This window comes from Phragmites australis, chromosome 23 (genome assembly GCF_958298935.1).
Source record: "Phragmites australis chromosome 23, lpPhrAust1.1, whole genome shotgun sequence".
Classification (NCBI taxonomy): domain Eukaryota; kingdom Viridiplantae; phylum Streptophyta; class Magnoliopsida; order Poales; family Poaceae; genus Phragmites; species Phragmites australis.
In genome coordinates, this window is record NC_084943.1 from 14,327,378 (window position 1) to 14,351,308 (window position 23,931).

General features: G+C 45.3%; 1 protein-coding gene across 1 annotated transcript; it reads left to right on the forward strand.

The window, feature by feature from the left end:
- Window positions 1-5,645: 5,645 nt before the first annotated feature.
- Window positions 5,646-13,615, forward strand: LOC133905994 (transcription factor APG-like). Its single transcript, XM_062347806.1, has 4 exons — window positions 5,646-6,086; window positions 12,746-12,805; window positions 12,906-12,971; window positions 13,385-13,615. The coding sequence occupies exons 1-4, from the start codon at window positions 5,646-5,648 to the stop codon at window positions 13,613-13,615; spliced, it is 798 nt and encodes a 265-aa protein (XP_062203790.1).
- Window positions 13,616-23,931: the final 10,316 nt, after the last annotated feature.

Consider the following 23,931-nt stretch of genomic DNA (forward strand, 5'->3'; position numbering starts at 1 on the left):
TTGGCGAAGGTGACTGCAGCACAGGTTGCTCTATACGTTTTAGCCTTTGATTTACGTAATCTTAAAGACAATGGTTGCGCTCGAACAAGTTTGAATTGTTCCAGTCGGTATTCCTTTCTCCACTTGCAAAATGACACCGATGTCACATGCATTGTGACAAGGTAAAAATCTTTTTTATAACAAGTTAATAGTCGTACATAGTAGAATATATTGACTTCCAAACACACATAAAGATTATATCAGTTGAATCTTGATTTATACATACACCGATCCCTTAACCACACGATACCAGTCAAGCTTAACGTGAGATTCGGATCACCAGTGTGATAGCCCAACCATTTACTTATAGTGGATTATACCATATGACTTAACTGCTTAGTTATATTGTGATTAAAGGAACTAGTCAGACCGTACGTGTGCCCATTGAATTGGTCAGGGCCGACCTTTGGAGGAGGGTTAATTTGTTGGTTAGTGGAGTAAGTTAGATGTGAGTAGTGTAGAAGGTAGGATTTGTGTAAGCACAGCTCACACATGTGGCGGTGTCTGGGTTTTGTATATATAGATGTACAAGAGATACAAGATCAAGAGAAATCCCTGATTACAAGGAGGAGATAAGTCCGAAAGATATGCATCTAAAGAACCGAGACTTAGCGCCTAAGAAATCAGAACTTGTACACAAGGTTTATATGTTAACACCCCCTGTAGTCAAATCGTGAGGTTCTTGAACACCGAGATTGGAACGGAACTCCTGAAATAACTGGATTGGGAGCCCTTTGGTCATAATATCAACGAACTGATGACTGGAGGGGACGTGAAGAACCCGTACATGACCAAGAGAGACCTCTGTGGCAGAGAGTTTGTCCTTCGTGTCAACAGGAGTTGCAGTGGCGTGGCATTCGGCCATGCTCGCATGCTAGAGAAGGTCAACTGCATATTGTTTGTGAGAAAGGAACAAGCCATCGGAGGAGCGCTTGACATCGATGCCGAGGAAGAAGTGTAAGTCACCAAGATCGGTCATAGAAAACTCATCCCGAAGCTGGTGAGTGATCTGCTAAAGAACCAAAGGTGAGGAAGCCATCAATATGATGTCATCCACGTAGAGGAGCAGATAAGCAATGTGAGCACTATCCTTGAAGACAAAAAGTGATTGGTCAAAAGCAGATGCAGTAAAGCCCAAGGTGCGGATATGGGACGCGAAGCGCTGGCACCACGCACGGGGAGCTTGCTTGAGACCATACAATGACTTCAGGAGCTTGCAGACATGAGGAGGTCTGGTGTTGTCGACGAAACCAGAAAGCTGCTGACAATATATAGTCTCGTCCAGAGTACCATGCAAGAAAGAATTCTTGACATCGAGTTGGTGGATAGGCCATGACTGAGAGACAGCGATGCTAAGCACAACATGAATAGTGGAGGACTTGACCATTGGGCTGAAAGTCTCATCGAAGTCAATACCTGGCTACTGCGACTATCCACGGACAACCCATTGTGCCTTGTAGCGAGCCAAGGTATCATCAGAATGGTGTTTATGCTTGAAGATCCATTTGTCGCTAACGATATTGGCATCGGGAGGGCGCGGGATGAGCACCCAAGTGTTGTTGGTGACAAGAGCATGATACTTGTCAAGCATAGCTTGGCGCCAGGAAGATCCACGAGAGCAGACCGGTATATCGCGGGTACAGGGGAAGCGAGGGTATGTTGGGCTGATAAGTTCAACCGGTCAACAGGCTTGATGATGCCCAGCTTGCCCCGTGTTACCATGTGGTGACTGGTGGGTGGAGGCAGCTCAGCGTGGGAGTCCATGGACACCACAGGTGCTGACGGTGATGATGCCACAGGAGCAATGGGCACCAGATTGTCCGGTGCCAAAGTGGCGGCGTGCGCCGGATGGTGCGGTGCCACACGAGTAGTGGATGCCAAAAGATCTTGAGTGGTCAACCGATGCAGCGCGTGGCGCCCGGTTATAGACGGGGCTTTAAGTGGCACGTTAATGGTCGGCGCAGAGGTGCGGGGTGCTACGCGTGACGGTGAGGACATGCTCGGGGACGCACACGAGGACGTGCTCGGGGATGCGCTTGAGGAAGCATGCAAGGATGCGCTCGGAGACGGGTGCGGGGCCACGCTAGATATACCGAGACCAAAGGGCTCGACCAGTGTCGACGTAGACGGCTTGGCCATCCTTGGTGGAGGACCAGTGGGACTTGGTATGCCAGAAGGAGGTACACGGTGATTAGTAGAGGAACATTCATGAGGAGAATAGCTTGTTGCCACTAGGGGCAAGTTAGTAGAGGTGCAGGAATCATCGAAGAGCTCGATGGAGGGTGAAGGAGGTGGTGTGGAGAATGCAAAGGGAAAATTCGACTCGTCAAAAGTGACGTATCGAGATATGATGATGTGGCGAGTGGAGGGATCGTAACAACGATATCCTTTGTGGGCGAGAGGTTAGCAGAGAAAGACGCACAGAGTAAACTAGGGAGAGAGCTTGTTTGGGGAAGTGGAGGAGGTGTTGGGGAAACAGAGACAACCAAAGACTTGGAGATGTCGTAGGTCAGGTGGGGAGCCAAAACAGCGCTCAAATGGGGAGATAAACTGAAGAGGAGCCAATGGACGCCGATTGAGGAGGTAGGTGGCGGCACCCATGGCTTCGGCTCAGAAGGAGGGTGGCATATGTGCTTGAAACAGGAGGGTGCAAATGACGTCGTTTGTGGTGCGGATGGCATGTTCGGCCTTGTTGTTCTGCTGAGATGTGTAGGGGCAAGAGAGCTAGAGGAACATGCCATGTTAACGAAAGAATGCAAGGTTCAGATGATTGAGAAATTCGTGACCGTTGTCCGCCTGAATGCAACCAATGGGAAGGTTAAATTGGGTGCGCACATAAGCCAGAAAAGAGCAAAGTGTTTCATGAACATCAGACTTTAGCTTTAAGGGAAAAGTCCAAAAATAGTGAGAAAAATCATCAACAATAATAAGATAGGTGATGTCTAGAGATCACAGTGGATCAACTGAAATCGAGCAACACTAAAAGAAGTAGACTGATCCAAAGGAAGACGAGCATTTTTGCCTAACTGACAAGCATGGAACGTGGAGTGATCATGTTTATTACATGAAATAATGCTGGAATGCTGAAGAGCGGAGATGACGTCGTGACCTGGGTGACCAAGACATCTATGACATATATCAATGGGAGCCGAGGTGGTCAACAGGGTGGTGGGAGATGCAAGGGTGGTGGTGGCGCCAGAGGTGTAGAGATCACCATCACTATTGCAACGAAGAATCTCGATCCGTGTGCAAAGATCCTTGATAGAAAAACCAAGAGGATAAAATTCAATCGAACAAAGGTTATCACGAGAGAATTGACGAACAGAAATAAGGTTTTTAACTATCGAAGGGACAATAAGCACATTATTAAGCCAAAAGGAACGGGGAGGATAGGAGAGAGAGGCGTGGCCAAAATGATTGACCGGGATGGAGGAACCGTTACCGACAGTTACATAAGAGGGAGAGACTGAGGGAACGGAAGTGTGAAGGGTACCATCATTGGCGGCCATATGAGTGGTGGCACCGGAGTCAAGGACCCAACCATGTTGAGATGGAGTTTGCATGGTGTTGAGGGCAGCAATCAACGATGCTTGATCCCACTGCTGCGCCTGGGAGTACGCCGTGGAAGGCTACACGAGAGCAAGAGTTGTTGTGTAGGCCTGTGTGGGAGCCGACGCTGGACGAGCACCAAGAAGGCCAGCACCAAGGTGCAGCTGGCCATGACCCTGGCCAGACCAAGTGGGGCCGACCATGTATTATGGGGCCCATGGAGATACGCACACCCACGGGCCACGAGGAAGGGTGGGACCGCTAGGGTTGCTTCCTGGGATGGGGTCGAGGCACGATTCGGGGCAGAATTTCCGCCGTCACCGCCATGGCCTCTGCCACTGTTTCCATGACCGTGACCAGTGGAAGAGCCGCAATTCTGTTGATCAGCACCAGATCCACAGGAGCCGGAGCAGCCCACCGAAGTGATGAGGGCCGACGCAGAGCCCACAGGAGCCGCAGTGTTGGCAGTGTTGTTCATCTCGTTCATGAGGAGCAATGAGAACCTTGCTGAAGGACGGGAGTGGGGCGGTGAAGGAGATTATGTCCGCTGCATGCTTGAGGCGAGGACTGATGCCGCAGAGCGCATTGAGGGCAAGTTTGCCGTCTTGAACAGGACGGCTGACGTCGCAAAGGGCGTTGGCCTGGAGCTTGAGGCGCTGAAATTACTCGGCGACAGAGAGATCACCTTGCACCATAGATGAAATTGGTGGCTGAGGTAGATCTCTCGGGTGTCCTTGTTGTCGATGAAGAGCTCATAGACGCGGACCCAGAGAGCATGTGTGGTTTAATCTGGCTCAAGGGTGACATCGAGGACCTCCTGGGAGATTGATCTGTAGAGCCAGGTGCAGACGATGGAGTCCGCCTGCGCCCAGCTCGGATCGGTGGGGTTGGGCGGTGCACTACTGTCAATATGCGGGAGCAAACTGATCTTGCACACCATGGCTTTGAAGTACATCGACCACATGGTGTAGTTCGTGGCCTTGTCGGAGGGAGTCATGGGAATGTGAGAGTTGATGGAGGTGATGGAGGGAGCTAGCATGAGCGGGGAGGAGGGGAGAACAGGTACCAACTGGCTGGACTAGGTGCCGGTGGTGCCAAGGTTGGTGGTGGGGAGAGTCCCGGTGCCGGTGGCCGGTTCAGTGGATGCCATGGGAGAGAACGCAGCGGCGGCAACGGGACCAGCAGGGATCGGTGGCAGCGCTTGGGAGGGGGGGGGGGGTAGCGGAAGGATAAGGTTTAGGATCTGAACCGCTTTGATACCATGTAGAAGGTAGGATTTGTGGAAGCATAACTCACACATGTGGCGGCGTCCGGATTTTGTATATATAGATGTACAAGAGGTACAAGATCAGGAGAAATCCCTGATTACAAGGAGGAGATAAGTTCTGAAGATATGCATCTAAACAATCAAGACTTAGCGCCTAAGAAACCAAAACTTGTACACAAGATTTATACGTTAACAAGTAGTACTTCCTCACAAATAAGTGTCAAAACTGTTGTGTCTGCTGAATGATAAGACGACGGCGAGGAGAAGGATTCGCCACTGTTTCATCGCTAATGGCGACGGAACAGTATGATAACTAGGTACCTCTATAGCATGTACGTGTCTTAGCCTTTCACCGTTGTCATGGGCTCAAGCTTAACTTCAACCTTCAATAGCAGCATTACAAAAGGGTTGCCTTTTCAACCTGGTGTCCTTCACTTTAGGGATGTCAGTCAGACCCATGGGTTCGGGTCCCCGCGGGTTTTGCACCCGCCGGGTATGGGTTCAGGGTGCAAAACCCCGCCCACGGGTCTGGCTGGTCGGGTACCTGAAGCTGTAGCGGGTCAAGTTCGAATTTCTACTTGGCCCCGTGGGTGACCCATGGGCACCCGGTCCATCTCCCTCTCCTCTTCTTTCTCTCACCCCATCATGCGGCCCGGTGTCCCTTAGACCCTCACCTCTCTCTCTCTCTCTCTCTCTCTCTCTCTCGCCTCTCTCTCTCTCTGAGCTCTCTCTCTCTCTCTCTCTCCTGTTGGTGACGATGAGCGAGCGCTCTCTCCAAATCCGGGCAGCAATGGCCCTCCTCAGCCTCCCCTCCCGGTCCGGCAACCCTACCTCCAAGGCCTCCCGACCTGGTCGCCGCCCCTCCCCAGCCTCCCCACCGCCCTACCTCCCCGCCACGGCGCCGCCACCCCTCCACGGCCTCCCTGCCCTGCCAGTCCGCCACCGCGGCACCACCCCACCTTCCCGCCACCGGCCCACAACACCTCCCCGCTCCCCCTCCTCGACCTCCCTGCCTGATCGCCCCGCCTCCACGCCGTCGCCCTCCTCCCCGGCCTCTCCGCCCGGCCACGGTGCCACGCCTCCACAAGCCACCACCTCCCCGTCGCCCCTCGCTGGCCTCCGCGTTGCCCTGCATCGCCTCCCCGCCGCCCCTCCCCGACCTCCCCGCCGCCGCAGCGGGACGAGACTCTCCGACCCGACGGGCGCCCGAAACTCGATGGGCGCTCGGCAGGTGCGGGTCTCAAATTTCACCCATTTGTCGTTTCCGGCTCAGGTCGGGTTAGGAATATCGGGTTTCAGATTGGGTATGGTTTTGCTCCACCCGACCCCAACCCGACCCGTTGCCATCCCTACTTCACTTCTTCTCTCCACTTAAACAACAACAGTGATGGGACTTCGCTATCACTAGCTTTACGACTGCTTCCAAAGCCTCATTGGGGAAGGAAAAGTATAGATTTGCTAATGCGAGGAAATTTACAAATGTTGAAAAGAGCAGCGACGGCATCTTCTCTGAAAATTAACCGAGAGCTACGGCATTAATACGAAAGAGATGGACGTCCATGCCAATCTAGAACCAGGAACTGATGAGGAAGGACGTGCCAAATCCGGGGATAGAAATCTCTTTTCAAGGCCTGGATTATTGTGGAAATTCAACTGACGTGCCGCAGGCTTGTTCTTTCCCCACGACAAAAACAATTCAATACTGATTAAAACAGCTTTGCTGATTTTCAATCTAGCTAAAAGCTTATGTTAAAAGTTGATTGAGAAATAACAAATATATTCATGAACAGGGGGCCCTGATTTTACATTGAAAATCCTTACGGAAAAGAATCATGGATGCACTAGGACCATCCTCACTATCAGAAGATTTACAAACTGAGGGAATTGACAATGAGTAGTCCTCTCATCTTAACGAAAAAAGAATTTGGATCATTCATCAACAGTGTATAAATCGTTGCAATTATTTACAAGCTATCGCCTGAAGTCGCAGTCTAGACATGAGAAAAAAGGCCCTTCTTCGCCTAGCCAGGTGGTCTACATGCTGCAAATTACTTCTTGAACACTGTCAGTCTATATTCAAGTGGTTGAGATAGCCAGGACAAGTTCTTATGCACCTTAACTTGTTCAATCCTACGTAGACGCATTTGATTGATGTCTCTTGGCCTAAACGTTTATGCCTTTGATTTTTTTTTTTACAAAAAACAAAGTCTTCAGGAGTTTTTCAAGGAATTTCAGTAGTTGGCTTAGGACAGTTTTTGGCAGCCTTGGCTTAGCTCCAGCCCCCATGCTGTACTACTGAAAAGCGCAACAAGTTTTTTTTAAAACAACAAATTAAAATTGTAACATGTTCTAGGGTATGACAGTTAGAACAATGGTTTTGCTAATATCCAGACATGAAATAGAAACTAATCTCATGGGCGTCGACGCTGTTACATTTTCTTCGCCAGCTAACCAGGATCATCAGTGCCAAAAAAAAATGGGTGTTGACAGTTTGTGTGACCTTACGATGCATTCTGACATTTTCTAGTCACACTATAGACCCTTTCTCTTCCCTCGACCACTTTTACCCGTCTTCTCCACAAACCTCAATATAAGAGCATCTCCAGCACATGCCCTACTTAGCCCCTAAAGCTAAATTTGAGGAATTGGGCTCCAAAATGGGTCTCCAACATATGCCCTATCTCATCCCCTAAAAATAGGAGTCCCCCGACTCCCTGAGCTCATCCCTCAAATGTAGGGGAGCGAGCTCATCCCCTATCTGGCTGCCAAGCCCATCCCCACGCCTGCTCCCGCGTGCTCGCCTCTCGCGCGTCGCCTCCCCCGTGCACAGGCCTCTCGCGCTGCCCTCTAGCGCCCAAGTGGTGACCCGACGGCGGCGTGATTCGAAGGGAGAGAGGGAGGGGGAAGAGGCTGGGGAGCTTCACCTCGACGAGGGGGAGCTTGTGGTGCGGTCGGCCCGGTCAGACGGTGGCTGGAGAGATGGGTCGACGGAGGGGGTTGAGATCGGGGGGAGGCGGCCGGCCGTGGGGAAGAAAAAGGCGCATCAGCGAGCTCCAGTTGGGCTCCGGCTTGAGGAGGGGGCAGGCGAGCTCCTGGCGCGGCCCTTCAGTGGATCCCGGTGGAGGTCAACGAGGTGGACAACAAGCTCGTCTTGGCGACGTGCTCTGCTCAGTGGCAGCTCGCTCGGCTCTGTGGTGGTGGTGCTCGATGCAGCCGAGAGAGAGAGAGAGAGAGAGAGAGAGAGAGAGAGAGAGAGAGAGAGAGAGAGAGAAGGAGGTGAATGAGAGGGGGTTGAGTGATGGAGAGAGCGAGGAGAGGAGCCAAGTTGAAGATAAGGTGGTGGCTCTCGGCCGAGTGAGGAGATGCTTGGCTCCTGCCACATTTGTTATGATCGAAAGCTTACTGTGTTACTGGGTTCATCTCTATTTTTTTTACAATGTAGTAATTGAACTTGTGGAGAATGAAAATACAAATAATTATTTTGTGAACTACATTGTTAAAACAATACATAATAGATTATTACAATTGTAAGAAACTATAATCCTTCATGATGTTGCCAATGTGCTCGACTAGATCATCTTGAAGCTGACTGTGAGTTTGCCTATTTCCGATGTTGTGATGAATTTGAAGAAACTCATCCAGTTCAGGCATATGAGCATGTGATGGTCTGTCAGTTTCGTCAACACCTTCGTAATGGAAATCTTCATCTTCATCTCGTTTATCTTCAATTATCATGTTGTGCATGATGACACAAGTTGTCGTGATTTCCTATAGTGTAACCTAATTCTAAAATCTAGCTGGTCCATGAACAATGGCAAAATGAGCTTGGAGAACTCCAAAAGCTCGTTCGACATCCTTCCTTACTGCTTCTTAAGCTTGTGCAAATAATTTTTGCTTATTTTCTTGTGGAGATTATGTTGTCTTCACAAATGTCACCCATGGAGGATATATACTATCGGCAAGGTAATACCTCATTGTATAATTGTGACAATTGATAGTATAATTTACTTCTGGAGATTACCCTTCAGCTAGTCGTGCAAAGAGTGGGGAACATTGAAGAACATTAATATCATTATGAGACCCAGGTAAACCAAAAAATTCATGAAAAATCCAAAGATCTTGTCAGATCCTGGTCTTGTTGCATGAGGAAGCTACATCGATTCATTGTGATGTGGTGGAGGAGAACCACCAGGAAGAGCTAATATATAGAGGCTTGAAATATAGCCATTAGAAAATTAGTGGTTGAGAATATAGCCGTTAGGAAAATATCTGTTACAAAAATAGCCATTGAAAAAAATATCTATTACAAAAATAGCTGCTGAAAATATATCTATTACATAATTAGTCGTTTGAAATATGACCGTTACAATTCAAATGTTTTATAAGATTTCAATATAATATAAGAGAGTGAGAAATAGAGGCTGAGATTTAGGGGATATGTTGGAGAGCGAAGAGATATAGGAGAGAAATCTTTTAGAGAAAACTTCTATACGAAGATATAGAGAATGAGTTTTAAAGAAAATAATGAAGATGCTATAAGTCAAGTCCCCTTGTCCTGTCCCCATGCCATCTCATGACCGAGCATGCTATGTACCCCAGTCAAGGTCTATGACATCGTCAAGAAAGGTCTTGATCCAAAGTTCCTCGTTACCTTCTCGTTAGCTCAATTAGCGTAGAGGAAGGAGATGGTGGTCAGGGAGAATGTGTGACAGGTGTCCACATCATTGTCCGATTCATCGAATTGATTATCATGTCGAGTGGCTCCTGTGGTACATGTTAGCCGGTGCGTGTTGGAGAAGATGAGTATTTTCTATCTAAAACTTGCAAAATCTCTCCATTCAAAGTTGATTTTTTTCCCGACTAAAGTTTACATGCACATTTCGTTATTCGGAAGGTCCATCGGAGTAAAAAAGTGGATGATTTTGTTTAAAAAATGATGACATATTACCTTGTTGAAATTTGTGTATTTGTCCAAGGATGTAATACTTTTTAGTTGAAAACTGATGGACCTGGATTCTAAGTGAATGTTGTTCAAACCTAAAAGTTAGGCGTGTTGGGAGGTTTGTGTCCATCACAAATACAAACAGCTGATTCAAGGATGTTCTCAGGGAACAAGACAACTAGAAAGTGGCAGTGGGCTGATGGAACCTTGCTCTGACATGAGTTTTGAAATAGCAAGATTCCCATTATCTTTGCAGTTATCAAGAAGTAGAATTTATCTCCTGTAAAATTTTAACTTATTTGAGAGAAAACGACATTTGATAAGGAGTTTTCTGAAACAAAAAATCTATTCAACTACAAGGCAAAAGTGGAAACAACGAACAAGCAAATGCTTGGAAAAGGATTTGACAGAGGCCAAAATTAGACGTTTGCAGCGGTGGATGTAGAAAAAAGTTTCCTAGAGTGCACACTACAAAGTTGCATGCGTAATTTCATTATCTTTCATTATAAATTCATATTCATAACATCATAAATCCAGTAAAAATAAAATCAAAATTTTGCATAACTGTGTCACAAGCAGTTCGAGCTAATATTTGTTGCATGAATTAGTCTATTTATTAATAAAAGGAGATAATTGTTTCACCATGGTGGCTAGAAAAAAGATAAATATACTAAAAATTCTTAAAAAAAGTAAAACATCCGGCCCTTAATCTCCCATCACATAATCTTAAAAAGAGATCCAATACATTACCATCCCCTCCAACTCCCCTCTCCTCATGTACAGATATGTCCTTACGTACTACCTTCCTCATGGGCCTATCCCTCCCTCCCTCCCTCACGTTAGTTGGAAATCAATCTCAACAGAGGAATCTCCAACTCTCTGGCACATATGTAGCCAAAAGAAAATCAGTCTCGAATTGCAACCCTAGACAAAGATATCTTTGTGGAGTTTTTCTGCCAAGAACCAGCGGCGGCGGCGTCACCGCCACCAACGGCGTCAAAGCCGGCAAGCCCTGCAGGGATGTCCCAATGAAGGGCGCCAGGCATTGCGAGGCATGTGCGGTATCCGAGGCCCCGAGCGACTTTATGCCGTCGCCGAAGTCAACGCACGTGTCTTGCTCCAGGCAGTAAACGATGAGCTTTGCGGACGTTGACAGCGCCAGAGACCTATCAACTGCGGGTAGCGTGGGGAAGGCGGCGATGGAGACCCATGCTTCATCGATGCTGAGCACTATCGGGTCGAGCACCTACCGGAGCAATCAGGTGTTAGAACTACTACAAATACGTTAATTCCAGTCGGTTTTTAAATGAACTGACATGAAAAATCGACGGTAAAAAGTTTTTACATTCAGTTTTCACTCCACGAATCTCTAGATTATCCCAATCAATTGAAAAAGTATTATCTTAATCGGTTATTGTCCTCAACCGACTGAGATAATTACTTTTTCGGAGTCAGTTTCGGTTACAAACCAACTAAAATAATAGTACTAATATTCTAGTTGGTTTTAGCTACAAACCGACTGAAATAATGTTTTATTTCAGTCAATTTTACTTATAAGCCATCAATAATAACATTTTCACTTAATAATTTTGACAAAAAATATTTTTAAATAATTTGATGAAAATGTTTTCACAACTAATAATTAGTATTCATATGGTTTGTAACATATAGAATTCTAATAAATATATAGAGAAAAGAGTGGTCAAAAGAAACATTTATCCTACTATAAACACAAAATAAAGAGACCATTCTAATGTTATCGCAAGTATCATTTTGATGAAAATACTTTTTTCAATTAATAATTTTTATATAAAATATTATGCTAATTAATACCTTTGATCATAATTATTTTCGTAATTAATATTTTGTATGTTGTCGTTGTAATACTATAACCCCCGTATAGAGAAAATAATGGTAAAAAAGATAATATTTATCCTTATAGACACAAACTACAGAGATTATACTAATATTTTCACATAATATTTTTAATAAAATAATGAGGATGTGCAACATTGATTGCAGTAAAGAGACTAGTGAAATGAAGAAGAGAAACTAGTGTGAGTTCTAAGTCTAATGAAATATTTGATAGCTCATAATACATTTATATCAAGTTAGATGGAAAAAATGTTTATATGAAAATTATAGCCCTCGACGAGATTTACAGCTTCCTAATTGACAATTTTCATTTAAATTCATTTAGATGTCTAAAGGATCGTCCAAATATTTAGGCAAGAAAAGTCAAAAAGATAAATTACCTCGTAACTATAAGCTATAACTGTGAGGTTAGATGATGAGCTATATCACAAGTTCGACTCCTATGAACCGCACACATGTGAAAAAGCACGTGATTATGAGGAGATTTTTTATTGGTGAAACCATTATTCTAATCCGTTCTAGCCACAAATGAACTGTGCAAATAATTTTCCCAATTGCTTTGTTTTAGCTGGTTCGAAAACCGAATGGAACCTGGGTTATGAACGGACAGAGATAATAGTTTTTGTAGCAGTATGGTGCAGCGCGCATCCGACACCTCCCACTGCCACGCCGGCAGCGCGCTGCTGTCGGCGGTCAGGAGTGCGAATGCGTGTGGCAGCGGCAGGGGCTATGCGCTGCTTCAGGGCCACCATCGAGCCGATGCAAACTAGCTAGTAACCGGAGCGGCAAGCGCAAGTGGCTGGAGTGCTGGACACCGAGGACTCCGAGAGCCCCAGCTAGGTCAACTCCTTGCACTTCTGAACAAAGAATGCTTTGTTGACCCAGTTTTTGTTAAAAACGAATGAATCATGACGGCAATGCGATGATGTAGGACGCTGAGTCGAAGTACGCCGACGGCGCGGAGGAGTCGTGCCGCCGAAGTGCACAACCTGTCGTAGAGGGTGAGGGATTCTTGCCATCCCCTTTTTCGTTCGTCTTCCTTGTCTCTGACATTGCTGTTTGTTCCAATGCAGAGGAGACGAGACAGGATTAAACAGAAGATGAGAGCCCAACAAGAGCTCATACCTCACTGTGTAACAAGGTACTAATAAATTTTCACTAATCCAAACAATTAATTGTCAGATCATATTTCACAGAAATTGTGTTGTTAATGTGCTCTGATGCGATGTGCAGAATGATAAGGCGTCATTGCTGGACGAGGCTATCGAGTACCTGAAGTCGCTGCAGCTGCAAGTGCAGGTCAGTGCGCAACTCTAGGCAATAGCAATGGCCACGAAACACGACTGATCAAATGTTTCGCGCGCTTGATACTCTTTGATGGTGATACTCTTTGATCGGCGTCGGGATACGTGCCACGCGATGCAATCCATGCCGCGGATGCCGTTCATGGCCTCACAGCTGGTCGGCTCTCAAATCACGTACCTGCACAGCAAGCCCTAGACTGCATTTCTCCCATTGCAGCTGCGACCTTTAATCTCCCCTCGTATAATCTCATAAAGACATGTCTCCTACTGTCTCCTCGCGCATGTAGTGATCCCTCTCTCCCTCACGTTTGTTGGAAATCATCTCAAAAAGGGAATCTCCAACCCTCTCACATATGTATCAGAAAGAAAATATCTCCCTCTCTCTCTCTCTGTTTTCTCCTGTTGCAGCTGCCATCCTCCGCAGCCATCGTCGACAAGGTAGCCAGAGAGTATGGAGCCGTCGCTGTTCTCCTGCACCACCTCAGGTTGCTGCTGCTGAAGGCCGCTGGCTGCCTTAGGTCACCGCTGCTAAAGAGCGCAGTAACACCTGCTAGGAGGGGCAACACGGAGGGCCTGTTGCTATTTGCTGCTACTTGGCAATTGAGGAATGAGGAGGAAGGAGGGGAAGAGCAAAGATAGAAAGAAGGGTTGTTGATATCGATTGCACTAGGTAATGACCAGAATCGAACCCTGCTGTGTAATTGTTAGATTTGAGCAAGGATCTGATGATTAGGGATAGCCTTCACTAGAAATTGGAGGCCGGGTTTCAATTATTTTGAAGCTTATTCTTGAGTCTGGAATTCAGGGGTGTTAATGAGCTTTTCGTGACTCAGGTGCTAGAAAAAATTGTAGATTACATTGTTATGCTTCGATGGAGTACTTAAACACGAATGTTGGTTGGATAGATTGAAAGTTGTGACCTTAGCAAGACTCTTCTCGTGAGAATAGTTACGGTTTAAATACTGTCGTGGTACCTGTTAGATTAAATGGGGTAAATGGCCGGTTTTGATCCTTGTCACAAAAAAATAGGTCACTGTCTAAGCTTTCCGTAGAGTGTTAGTAAGTTAATTTTGGTTGGGTCGTTTGTGAGGTATGCATGTTTTGTTGTGCTGTCCAGAATTTCAAAGCACTGTTCTCTCAAGGACTGTTCTTTTCCACCTCTAGAGCGAAGCACTGTTCTCTCAAGGACGCACTGCTCATACGTCCTTGGGTTGCTGACATAGCCAATCTCCAACACGCTACCCGAGATCACATTACCCAGTTCATTTGGCTATGGGGAGCCGGACGCCATCACTTGGAATGGTTCTAGTCTGGGACCTTATACGGCTTCCTCGGTTCCTTCATGTTCAATGGCTCCATCCCAACTAACTACATTCAGTTAATCTGGAAGACGTGGGTGCCGTCGAAATACAAATTCTTCACCTGGCTAGCGGTCCAGAACAGGCTATGAACTCCGGATCGTCTTATCCGCAGAAAATGGCCTTGCAACCCCATTTACCCCTCTGTGAGCATATCAACGAATCATGCTTCCACCTTGTCACCGAGTGATCCTTTTCCAGGCATGTATGGCGTATTCTTGGCTCCAAGCTCAAACAGCTGGCCATTCGATCTGTGGCGTGGCCGCAATGCTACTTGGTTCATGAATGATGGACGTCGCTAGCTTTCATCATTCCCTCTTCCAAGAAAGCTCTCAAATCACTTGTCATCCTTGCTACGTGGGAAATCTAAAAAGAGAGGAATAGACATATTTTCGAGAAGACAAAAAATCCGGTGGCTTTTGTTGTGGATCAGATTTTTGATGCAGTCACTTGAGCCTTCGCGGGGTGCACCATTTAGGATGCTTCATGCGGTGAGATTATTTTTTTTCGTTTTCGTCCCCCGGTTCTTTGGGTGCGGCTGTTGTTTCCTCGCCTTGTTTTGTTTTCCTTGTTTTTGTGCTTGGCCTTGTCCTTTTGTTTCCCTCGTTGAGCAACTCCTCTAATTAATACAAATCTGGCAGCTCTCTTGCCGGTCTCGTTTAAAAAAAAAGAATTTCAAATCCACCCAAAACATCCGTATTCATGTGCAAATTAGGGTTTCTAATAGCCGAATGAAATTATCATAACTAGAAAGTTGTATATATTTTTCTGTGAGTTGCAGAACTGGTATTATTTCTCTTTGTTCTATGTTGAATAAATCATAAATAAAGACATAAAAAGATGAAACATGCTGCCCAGTTTTAAGAGAGTGCTGAAACAGGAAGCTAAATGTCATATTAGTAAAATAATGACAACTAGGCTATTGTGAGGAAATTTATGTTGATTTCAGAGAACCAATCGTTGGTTGTGTTCAGATTCTTCTAATAAGTTTTGTTGTGGTTTAACTGTTAGGCCAGCAAGAGGATTTTTCTCGGTAAAGTTGGGTTTTAACCTCGGTGATGCACATAGGAGTGATGCATGTAATGTATGGCATGTTTTTTGGGACTTAGGAATGATTATTTTTGGGTTTTGTGCGGCACATTCTGAGATAGTGTCGGCTAAGCGATGTTCTCCTCTCCAATAGGTTAAAAGGCAAGTGGATGGTGGAACCGTAATTATTAAAGTATCAGAAGGCTAGATTAGCAACAACATGTTACCATAATTATTAAAGTATCAATAAGATAACCCATGGCAACATGTGTTTGAAAATTGCAAATTATATGTCTAAATCATTTTTGTGTTTATTAATATTTTGTGATTAGTGTTGTCAGCCCCGATTTTAGGTTTCCTATGCCTCTTATATAAATCCCTGGATCAGTAGTTGATACACATAGATTACAATAGAATAATACCAAACTCATGCATTTGATTACATTATCTCCGTAGAGATTAAGTCTTACAAGGGATTTACATTAATATATTACAACAGTGGCCGACAAGCCATAAGAGAACTAAATAGCGGAAGGAACATTATAGTCCATCGCATAGAAGCAAATTGGGTGTGGAGGCAGCCTTTGTCTACTTTTTTTTTTCTTGAACACGTAATAGATCTATGTATCTTTGTATTAAAGAAAGAAAGTATAAGTCCCAATACACAAACTCTACCGAAAGATAGAGCACCAACACACTCACACACCCCTGGGTACTAAATTAACATACACGCCCATTTTGAGATTACAACGACCACTCTAGCTAGGATCTAATCCGGCCACAAGGTACTTAGCTCTTTTGCCCTAGCTAAACACCATAGCCGAGCCTCATCAGCTATGTCACGGAGAACGTCTTGAGCTCATGGTGAGGCTCCATTGAAAACACAAGTGTTACAATGTTTTCATATCCACCAAGCTCCAAGGATCACGAGAGAGTTGAATCCTTTTCTTCACTATTTATCGATCCTTTGATGAGCTTGATGCCACCAATCCTATGGGGTTCAGGAGCGAAGTTTTGCAGTCCAACACGCCCTAACAGCCGAAACCACACTTCCTGAGCAAAGACACAATTGGTGAGGAGATGTTGCACTATCTCGTTATCTTGATCACACAAGGGACAGAATGTCGGATGCGGCAAGCCACGCCTCGCCAACCGGTTAGGTGTCCAGCAACGATTACGAATCGCCAGCCAAATAATAAATTTACACCATAGAGGCACCTAGGTTCTCCATACACGTTTCCATGGTTTGAAACCAATAGCACCAATGAATAAGGCTATGTAGGCTGATTTGGAAGAAAAATCTCCCGATCCTGTCAATGTCCAGATGTGTAAATCTTGTATTTCCAGTTGCAGTGTGATCCCTTCAATGGCGTCCCACAGCTACAAGTAATCTACCAAAACATCAACAGATAGGCATCCCCTTATGTTCCGCACCCACTGTCGGGTTTGTATGGCATGTCCTACTATCTGTTGCTTCAAGATGCGTCTCAGAACTATAGTGATTAGGGATGGCACAGTTTTCACAATGGAATGGCCATGGAACCACGGGTCTGTCCAAAACAACATCGTCTCGCTGTTACCAACTTGAGTGGTCATTGAGATTGCAAACAAAGCTGCAGTATTGGCATGCACTGGCAATTAAAGTCCTGCCCAAGGACGGTTTGGCTTGGTCTTCTTCAACCATAACCATTCATGTGAAGCGCCCCTCCAAGAATTTCTAGATTATGAATGCCAAGTCCACCAAGCACAAGTGGTATGCATACCTTGCTCCAAGCCACGAGGCAATTCCCACCATTGACTTGCTCTTGCCCTTTCCAAAGAAAAGCCCTACGCCTCTTGTCAATTGCTTCAATTACCCACTTGGGGAGGTACATGGCAATCAATTGGTATATGAGGATGGTGGTGAGGACAACATTAATTAGTATCAAACTTTCGAAGTTATCCATAAGAGTAGCCTTCCAACCAGGCAGCTTGTCTACCACTTTGTCAATCAATGGCATCAGGTCAGCCTTAGTTAGCTTCTTAATTGAGAGCGGAAGTCCTAGATAATTGCATGGGAAATCCGTTACTGCACACGGTAATGCTACTTGGACGACCTACCGATCAATTTCTTGGCAATGGATAGGGGTCGCCGAGCACTTTTGCAAATTGGTTCTAAGACTAGATGCATCCCCAAAAAGAGCAAGTATTTCTTTGTTCAAGTTCAGCTCACAAGGGACAGGACGTAGGAAGAGGATGACATCATCCGCATATAATGACACTCGGTCTCCCATGGAGTGAGTGATCAGAGGCTGTAACAACCCCTTTGCGCTTGCCTTGTTGATTAACGCATTTAGCACGTCCATGATAAGGATAAACATCATGGGGGACAAAGGGTCCCCTTGACGTAGCCCTTGGATCCCCTTCGAGGTGACTCCACCTTGTCTACTGATCTTCATCCTAGGTGGAGTCATGCTCCGACTCTTTATCAGAAAGTAAAAAGAATGAGTATGGAAGATGCTCAGCAAGCCCTAACACTATTTAAGGTTTTGATATATGCATAAGGGGAGTAAACAAGGAGTCAAGCCATAGGGCTATAGTTTCAACAGAAAGCAAGTTTATATGCAAGGTGAATTTAGGTGTAACTGTAGTTCAAAACAGCTGAATGAAAGTAGTTGATCATATTAAAAAAGGGTTGTTGGCATTGGGGGAATCAATCATTTCCGCACAATTTCTATGTGTTTAACTTGGTGGACTCCCAGTCCAAACTAGTTCAATGACTCCACACCAGTGTGCTTTCAAAACATGGGGTCACATAGCTCACTCACATATCAAGGGATACATGTGCGCGCACGCCCAAAGCTAATCATTGCATCACCAACACTTTGCATGTCCATGACCGCGGATACAGATATTCAAATAAATTGACTTTCTACAAAGGTGTACAACTTTACCTACAAGATATGCTCGATCTCCACCCATTGCACTCGGAGGAGCGAGACATAACGAGGCTCCTCAACACCTCCTTCCTTATTGGGCCTACTCACGAGACACGCCAGGGGCTCTTGACCTTCACAATATTTTGGCCTTTATCAAAGATTATAGTCTCCAGCCGGACTCAAGCCTCATCCAGAGCACTTGATCTTCTCCTGGTTCCCATTGCTCTTAACCCTCCGAGCAATAATCCCAACTTGGTTGGAAGAGAGGAAGGTCCAAGCCCCTTACCATTATCGGGGATATGTGGTAGTACGAGGGTGGCTTAGCATGATGGCATAATGATTCAGTTCTTAAGTGACCGGGGCAAGCATCTCCAAAACAACAATCCTCCCCAGAGAATTGTTCCCACCCTCCCCAAAGGACTACCACGCTCACCCGTCCCCCTGCCAAAACAAGTTTTTCTTACCATGTTTTCATTAACACCAAACCCATCATTTTTAACCACACGCCATCAAACTCCACACCACACTTCACACATTTGTAAAAGCAAGATTGATAATAAAAAAGTAATTGTGTTGTCTTTGAACCATCCTAAGCATATTAGTATCAAGGTGACATCCAAGCATTATTATAGTTAATGTTGGATTATCCTATGTTTAGCATGGCATGTGGCATTTCAATAATCAAGGTATGGCTTAACAATTAGGAATTAACTACCGCAAGTATTTAAAGTAAAGAATATAGCAGGCAAGCATAATAATCCATTTTTAAGGTTGTCATATTATTTCTTCAAAATCATTGGTTCAACATGATCAATGAGTTAGGACTTGCCTTGTCCAAAGTCTTCATCAAGGTACCCTTCTTGTCGACCTTTTCAATAGTCCAAGTTCTTCCTCGAACAGGTTCCGCCCTTTAGATCCTTTTACTCCAATGGCTTCTTCGAGCTTCTTCTAGATTACACAATCTATAGCTGTCAAACAAAGGAACAACTAAGGAACAAACCAACACAAAGCCAAAAGAAACCAAATAAACGCCAAAACAAAGAAGGAACACCGAGACTAACTAAACAGTTTAGGCATCAAATTCTATAGGGTACACTCTACTACTATCTACTACTATGTGAATCTTAAGTATGAAACTATGTGTTGGTTATCTGGCAAAAACCAGATAAAATTATTTTTTTACTTTATAATGTGAACCTTAAAAGAAAACCTATCAAATCATTATAACTAACTAGATTTGATCCTACTAGGTAAATAGGGTTGCAGGGGATACTAGGGTTCACTATGTGTCAGTATATTATTAAGAAACTAGGGTTAAACTTCCTAATTTGGGTTATCGACCTTAATTATCTAGTAGTTAAGATTAATTACTATGCAATTAAATACTAAACAAATTATTATTAAATCTACTAGGATAACATCTAAAGCCTAAACAAGATTATACAAATTAATTATCTTAAAGGTTATTAGAAAAATCCCTAGGGTTTAATTATGACTTATGACAAAACCAACTAAACAAAACTAATTCAAATGAAACAACAAATGAACTCCAAAAATTACCAAATTAGGACATATGGATAGATGATGATTTTAAATGATTTTAGAATCATTGGAATTGGAGTTGAAACAGAGGAAATATAGCCTTCGGAAGATCAATCAGAAAATCAAATCTAGAAAATAAAAAGGGGATAGAAAATTCTGGGAATATTCTTAGGGTTATTTAAAAGGATTTCTAATAGATTTAATGATTTTTTGGATTGGACAAAGAATAATGAGGTTGACTTGTTGGACTAGGTCCCACGATCAAGGTCAAATGTTAGCTTTGACCGGTCAATGGTCAGCAGGGTGATTGTTCTATGGATTGGGTTCACAGGGGCTATGCACCGAAGTCGATAATGGCTCATGGACTATGTTCATGGGATTATGGACCGAAGAGGGCCTTCCGTGAGTAGTCCATGGTGAACCGGCCACCATGGACCCTTGTTGACATGACTGAGCTTGGGCGGGCGGTAGTGCCACGTCGGATAAGGCAACCTATATGGCTGCCACTTAGGTGACCAGAAGAGGGGGCACAGAAAAAGTGCGTAGGAGCAGCTCTATGAAGGGTCCTTGCTGGAAAGCTTCACTGGTGACGGTGAAGCAAAGGAGAAGCTTTGTGGCGTGTCCTGCGGGTTCCCGAGATGCTTACTTAGGTGCTCGATAGGAGATCAAGATAGATAGAGAGAGAGAGAGAGAGAGAGAGAGAGAGAGAGAGAGGATGTCGGGAGGTAGGAGGTGAGGCCACAATAGCCTAGGCCCTACATGACGGCGAGAGGAGGTGTAACACCTTGATTTTCAATTTCTTAAAATTTTCTTAGAATTAATTAAGGATTCAACAAATAGAATAGGATAAAACCTATTTTCTAAAATAAAATCCCAATTTGACTTAGGATATATTTTGTTTGAATGCATTCATGCTGGAATAGGCATTTTAGGGTTTTATTTGATTCTTGTTGGCTTTTGTTAGAATTGGATTTGCTTAGGTTTGAACCAAAGGTTAGAAATACAAATAGAATAAAAAAAACACCTAAACCCTTCTCTCAGGCTGCCCCTCCCTCCTTTCGGCCCAACCACCTCGAGCCAACCCGTATCCCTAGCCCGGCACCCCTCTCCTCCCTTCCCTCCCCCGCATGGGCCGCACCCCGTCCCGGCCCAACCACGTGCCTGCTTTCCCACGCCAATCATGCCTGGACGCGCCCTGCCCGGTTCCCACCTTCACCCCCGTGCCCGCGCCCGTCTTCCTCCTCTCGGACGCCGCCTCCGCCCACCGTGTCTGAGACAAACTCAAGCCCCACCGCTTAGGAGTCTTGTGCGCTCCCGAGAGCCCCAAACCCACCTATATATATGCCCGCCCACTCCCCGATCAATCTCGAACCTAAGCCATCAAGATCTTGAGCCCTAGCCACCGGAAACCGAGCTCTCCGCCGCTATAGCCACCACCGACGTCTAAGCTCGCCGCCTCACCGCTTCCATGCCGCCTCCCCCTAGAAGCTTTGCCGCTACTTCCCGGAGCCCCTGCCACTGTCGGTTGGACCTCCTGACCGCCAGAGTTGCTGTCCCAATGTGTTCCCACGCTTCCCGAGCCTCTTTGCTGACTCCGCTGTCGCCGGTGCCCCTCTGGTGCCTCTCTGCTGACTCCGCCATCGCCGGCGCCCCTCTGGTGCCTCTCTGCCCTCGGTAAGGCCCAAAATGGAACCCCCTTGCTCTCCTTTTCAAGTTCCACCGCTTGCCATCACGCCCCGTGGCCGGCGATGAGGTCCGGCGACCCCTCCGATCGCCCGCTGCCGTGTCCCGCCTCGGCTCCGCCGTGCGCCCCTCCCTCCGGCTGCCCAATCTCTCCCAAGTCGTCGGATCCGAAGCCAACCACCCAGATTAGATCCCCCGCATACCCCTTCGGTAGTCAATCGCAAGCCACCACGTGTTGCCACTTAACCCAGTCAGCACCCCATGCCACGTCAGCCGCTATGTAGCCCTACCACATCACCCTCTTTGCCTACGTGTCATACCTAGTCAAGCCCAGTCAGCAAATCCATGTTTTCCAATACAAAAATAATTCGGTTAATTCCAGAATTAAGGTAATTTTACAGTTAGGCCCCTTAACTTCTGTATTTTTAGCAAAAATCCCCTATCTTTTTACACTTTAGCCCCTAAACTTTTCCATAATTACATTTAGGTCCCTCTACTTTTACAAATAAGTCCCTAAAACTTTCTGTTAATCTCGAATTAGTCCTTTTCTTTTATAAAATAAACCTTAAACTTGTTTTTAACATAACTTTTGCATCGTGCTCCGTTTTAAGCGATTATCACGCCGTTAGATTCGTTTCTCCGAGCTCTATCTTTCTAGATAGTTTTTGTCTTGTTGTTCCTTTGTTTTGAGCTTTGTTCTTAGTTTGTTTTGTTTGTGTGCTTTGCCGGTAATCGTGCGATTAGACGTCAACGCCCTGGATCAGTTTGAGGAGCATCAAGATCAAGAGCTAGAGTTCACTGAGCAACAACATGGAGAAGGCAAGTGTTCTTAATCATCTTCAACCTATGCTTTTAAATGCTTTTGTTTTACAAAACTGCATGCAATGCCTGTCAACTTGATAGGTAGTCACCTATGTTAGGGTTTACCTAGTTCTTCCTTTACATTCCTTGAAGACTAAGTGGTGGTTAATATGAGTCTTTTGGGTAGAATTGGTTAGCCATACTATCGGGATGTTGGGAAGTGTCATATAATTGATTAATGGACAGATGCAACTATGATGATAAACATGACGTAGCAACATGGAACTTAGGGCTTGGGCAAAGAGATGGCTTTGATAATATTGGTACTTGTGGTGGGCTTGTGGATACGTTCCAAGCATAATGATAGGTTTTGGATGTTCTTAACATTTGTCTAGGTTCTGGATGTCCTTTAACATTTCATGGTTATTACCCTGTTGGATAGTCTTTGCCCAAGTATAAAACAAGTGAAACATGTGAACTTGATTAAGGACCAATTCGTGGAGCGACAACCCAAGAAATATCGTTCAAACATGAGGCCGTTATGGGTAAGGCTTAGTATATTAATTAGACATCTAGCTGGTATTCGTTGGGGTACTAGGACCTAATTGATGGATCATGCTTCATAGTGATCTCCTGGCGGCACACCACTAACATGTGTTAAGTATCTTGCAAACACGACAACACGGATATCACGACTTGTGGCTACAAGTTGAACAACCTCTGCAGAGTGTAAAACTGTTATAACAGCCGTGTTCGCGGTTATGGGAGGTTTGGATCCTCACATGATTAGTTAGTTATGGGTTTGGTTTGGTGATGGTTAGTTGGTTATGGTTTGCAAGGTGGTTGTTCTCGGACAATAATGGTTTGAGTCATATGAGCATATTCACTTAATAACTGCTTAAAGATTTTCAATTACATTACTGTTTTCTTTACTTGCATTTGTGCAAATATACCTTGTGTCAGCCTACTCTTATTATAAGCCTGCATATCATTATTTTTCCCATACTTGCTGAGTACTCCATGTATTCACCCTTGCTATCTCCCGCAATACATATGCTGCTCAGTGGAAGACTTTGATGATTTCCAAGACGACAACCTGGTGTCTAGGAGCGTATCTTTCGGTCGATGACTGTGGAGTTGTGTGGTCGCCAATGCTTCTGTTCCGCTGCCATCGTTTAGTAGCTATAGTTTGGTTAGTAGAGTTTTTTAGGTGGAGTATTTGTGTAAGAGTTAAACGATTGTAAGTTAAAGTATTATTTTTATTACTTCACTTATGATGTCCTTATGTATGTTAAACTTTTCGAACACACATAAGTCGTACATGGTTTTGTTCATTAAAACCGGGCGTGACAGGAGGCGGTGGAGGTGGGCAAGTTGGGCCTCATAGGCTGATACGTGTGGAGAGAGGAAAAGCAGGCCGACCCAGTGGAAAGAAATGAAGGGGAGGAAGGGAAATGGGCCTTAGGGCTGAAAGAGAAGATAGGAAGGAAGGGGAATGCAAAATGAGATGGGCTGGCCCAACTTGGCTTGATTGAGTTGGCCTGATGAAAAAGAAAGGAAAAGGACAAGGAGAAGAGAGGTGGGCCAAAATGAGAAGGCACGGGATTTAGGCCTGAGGAGGATT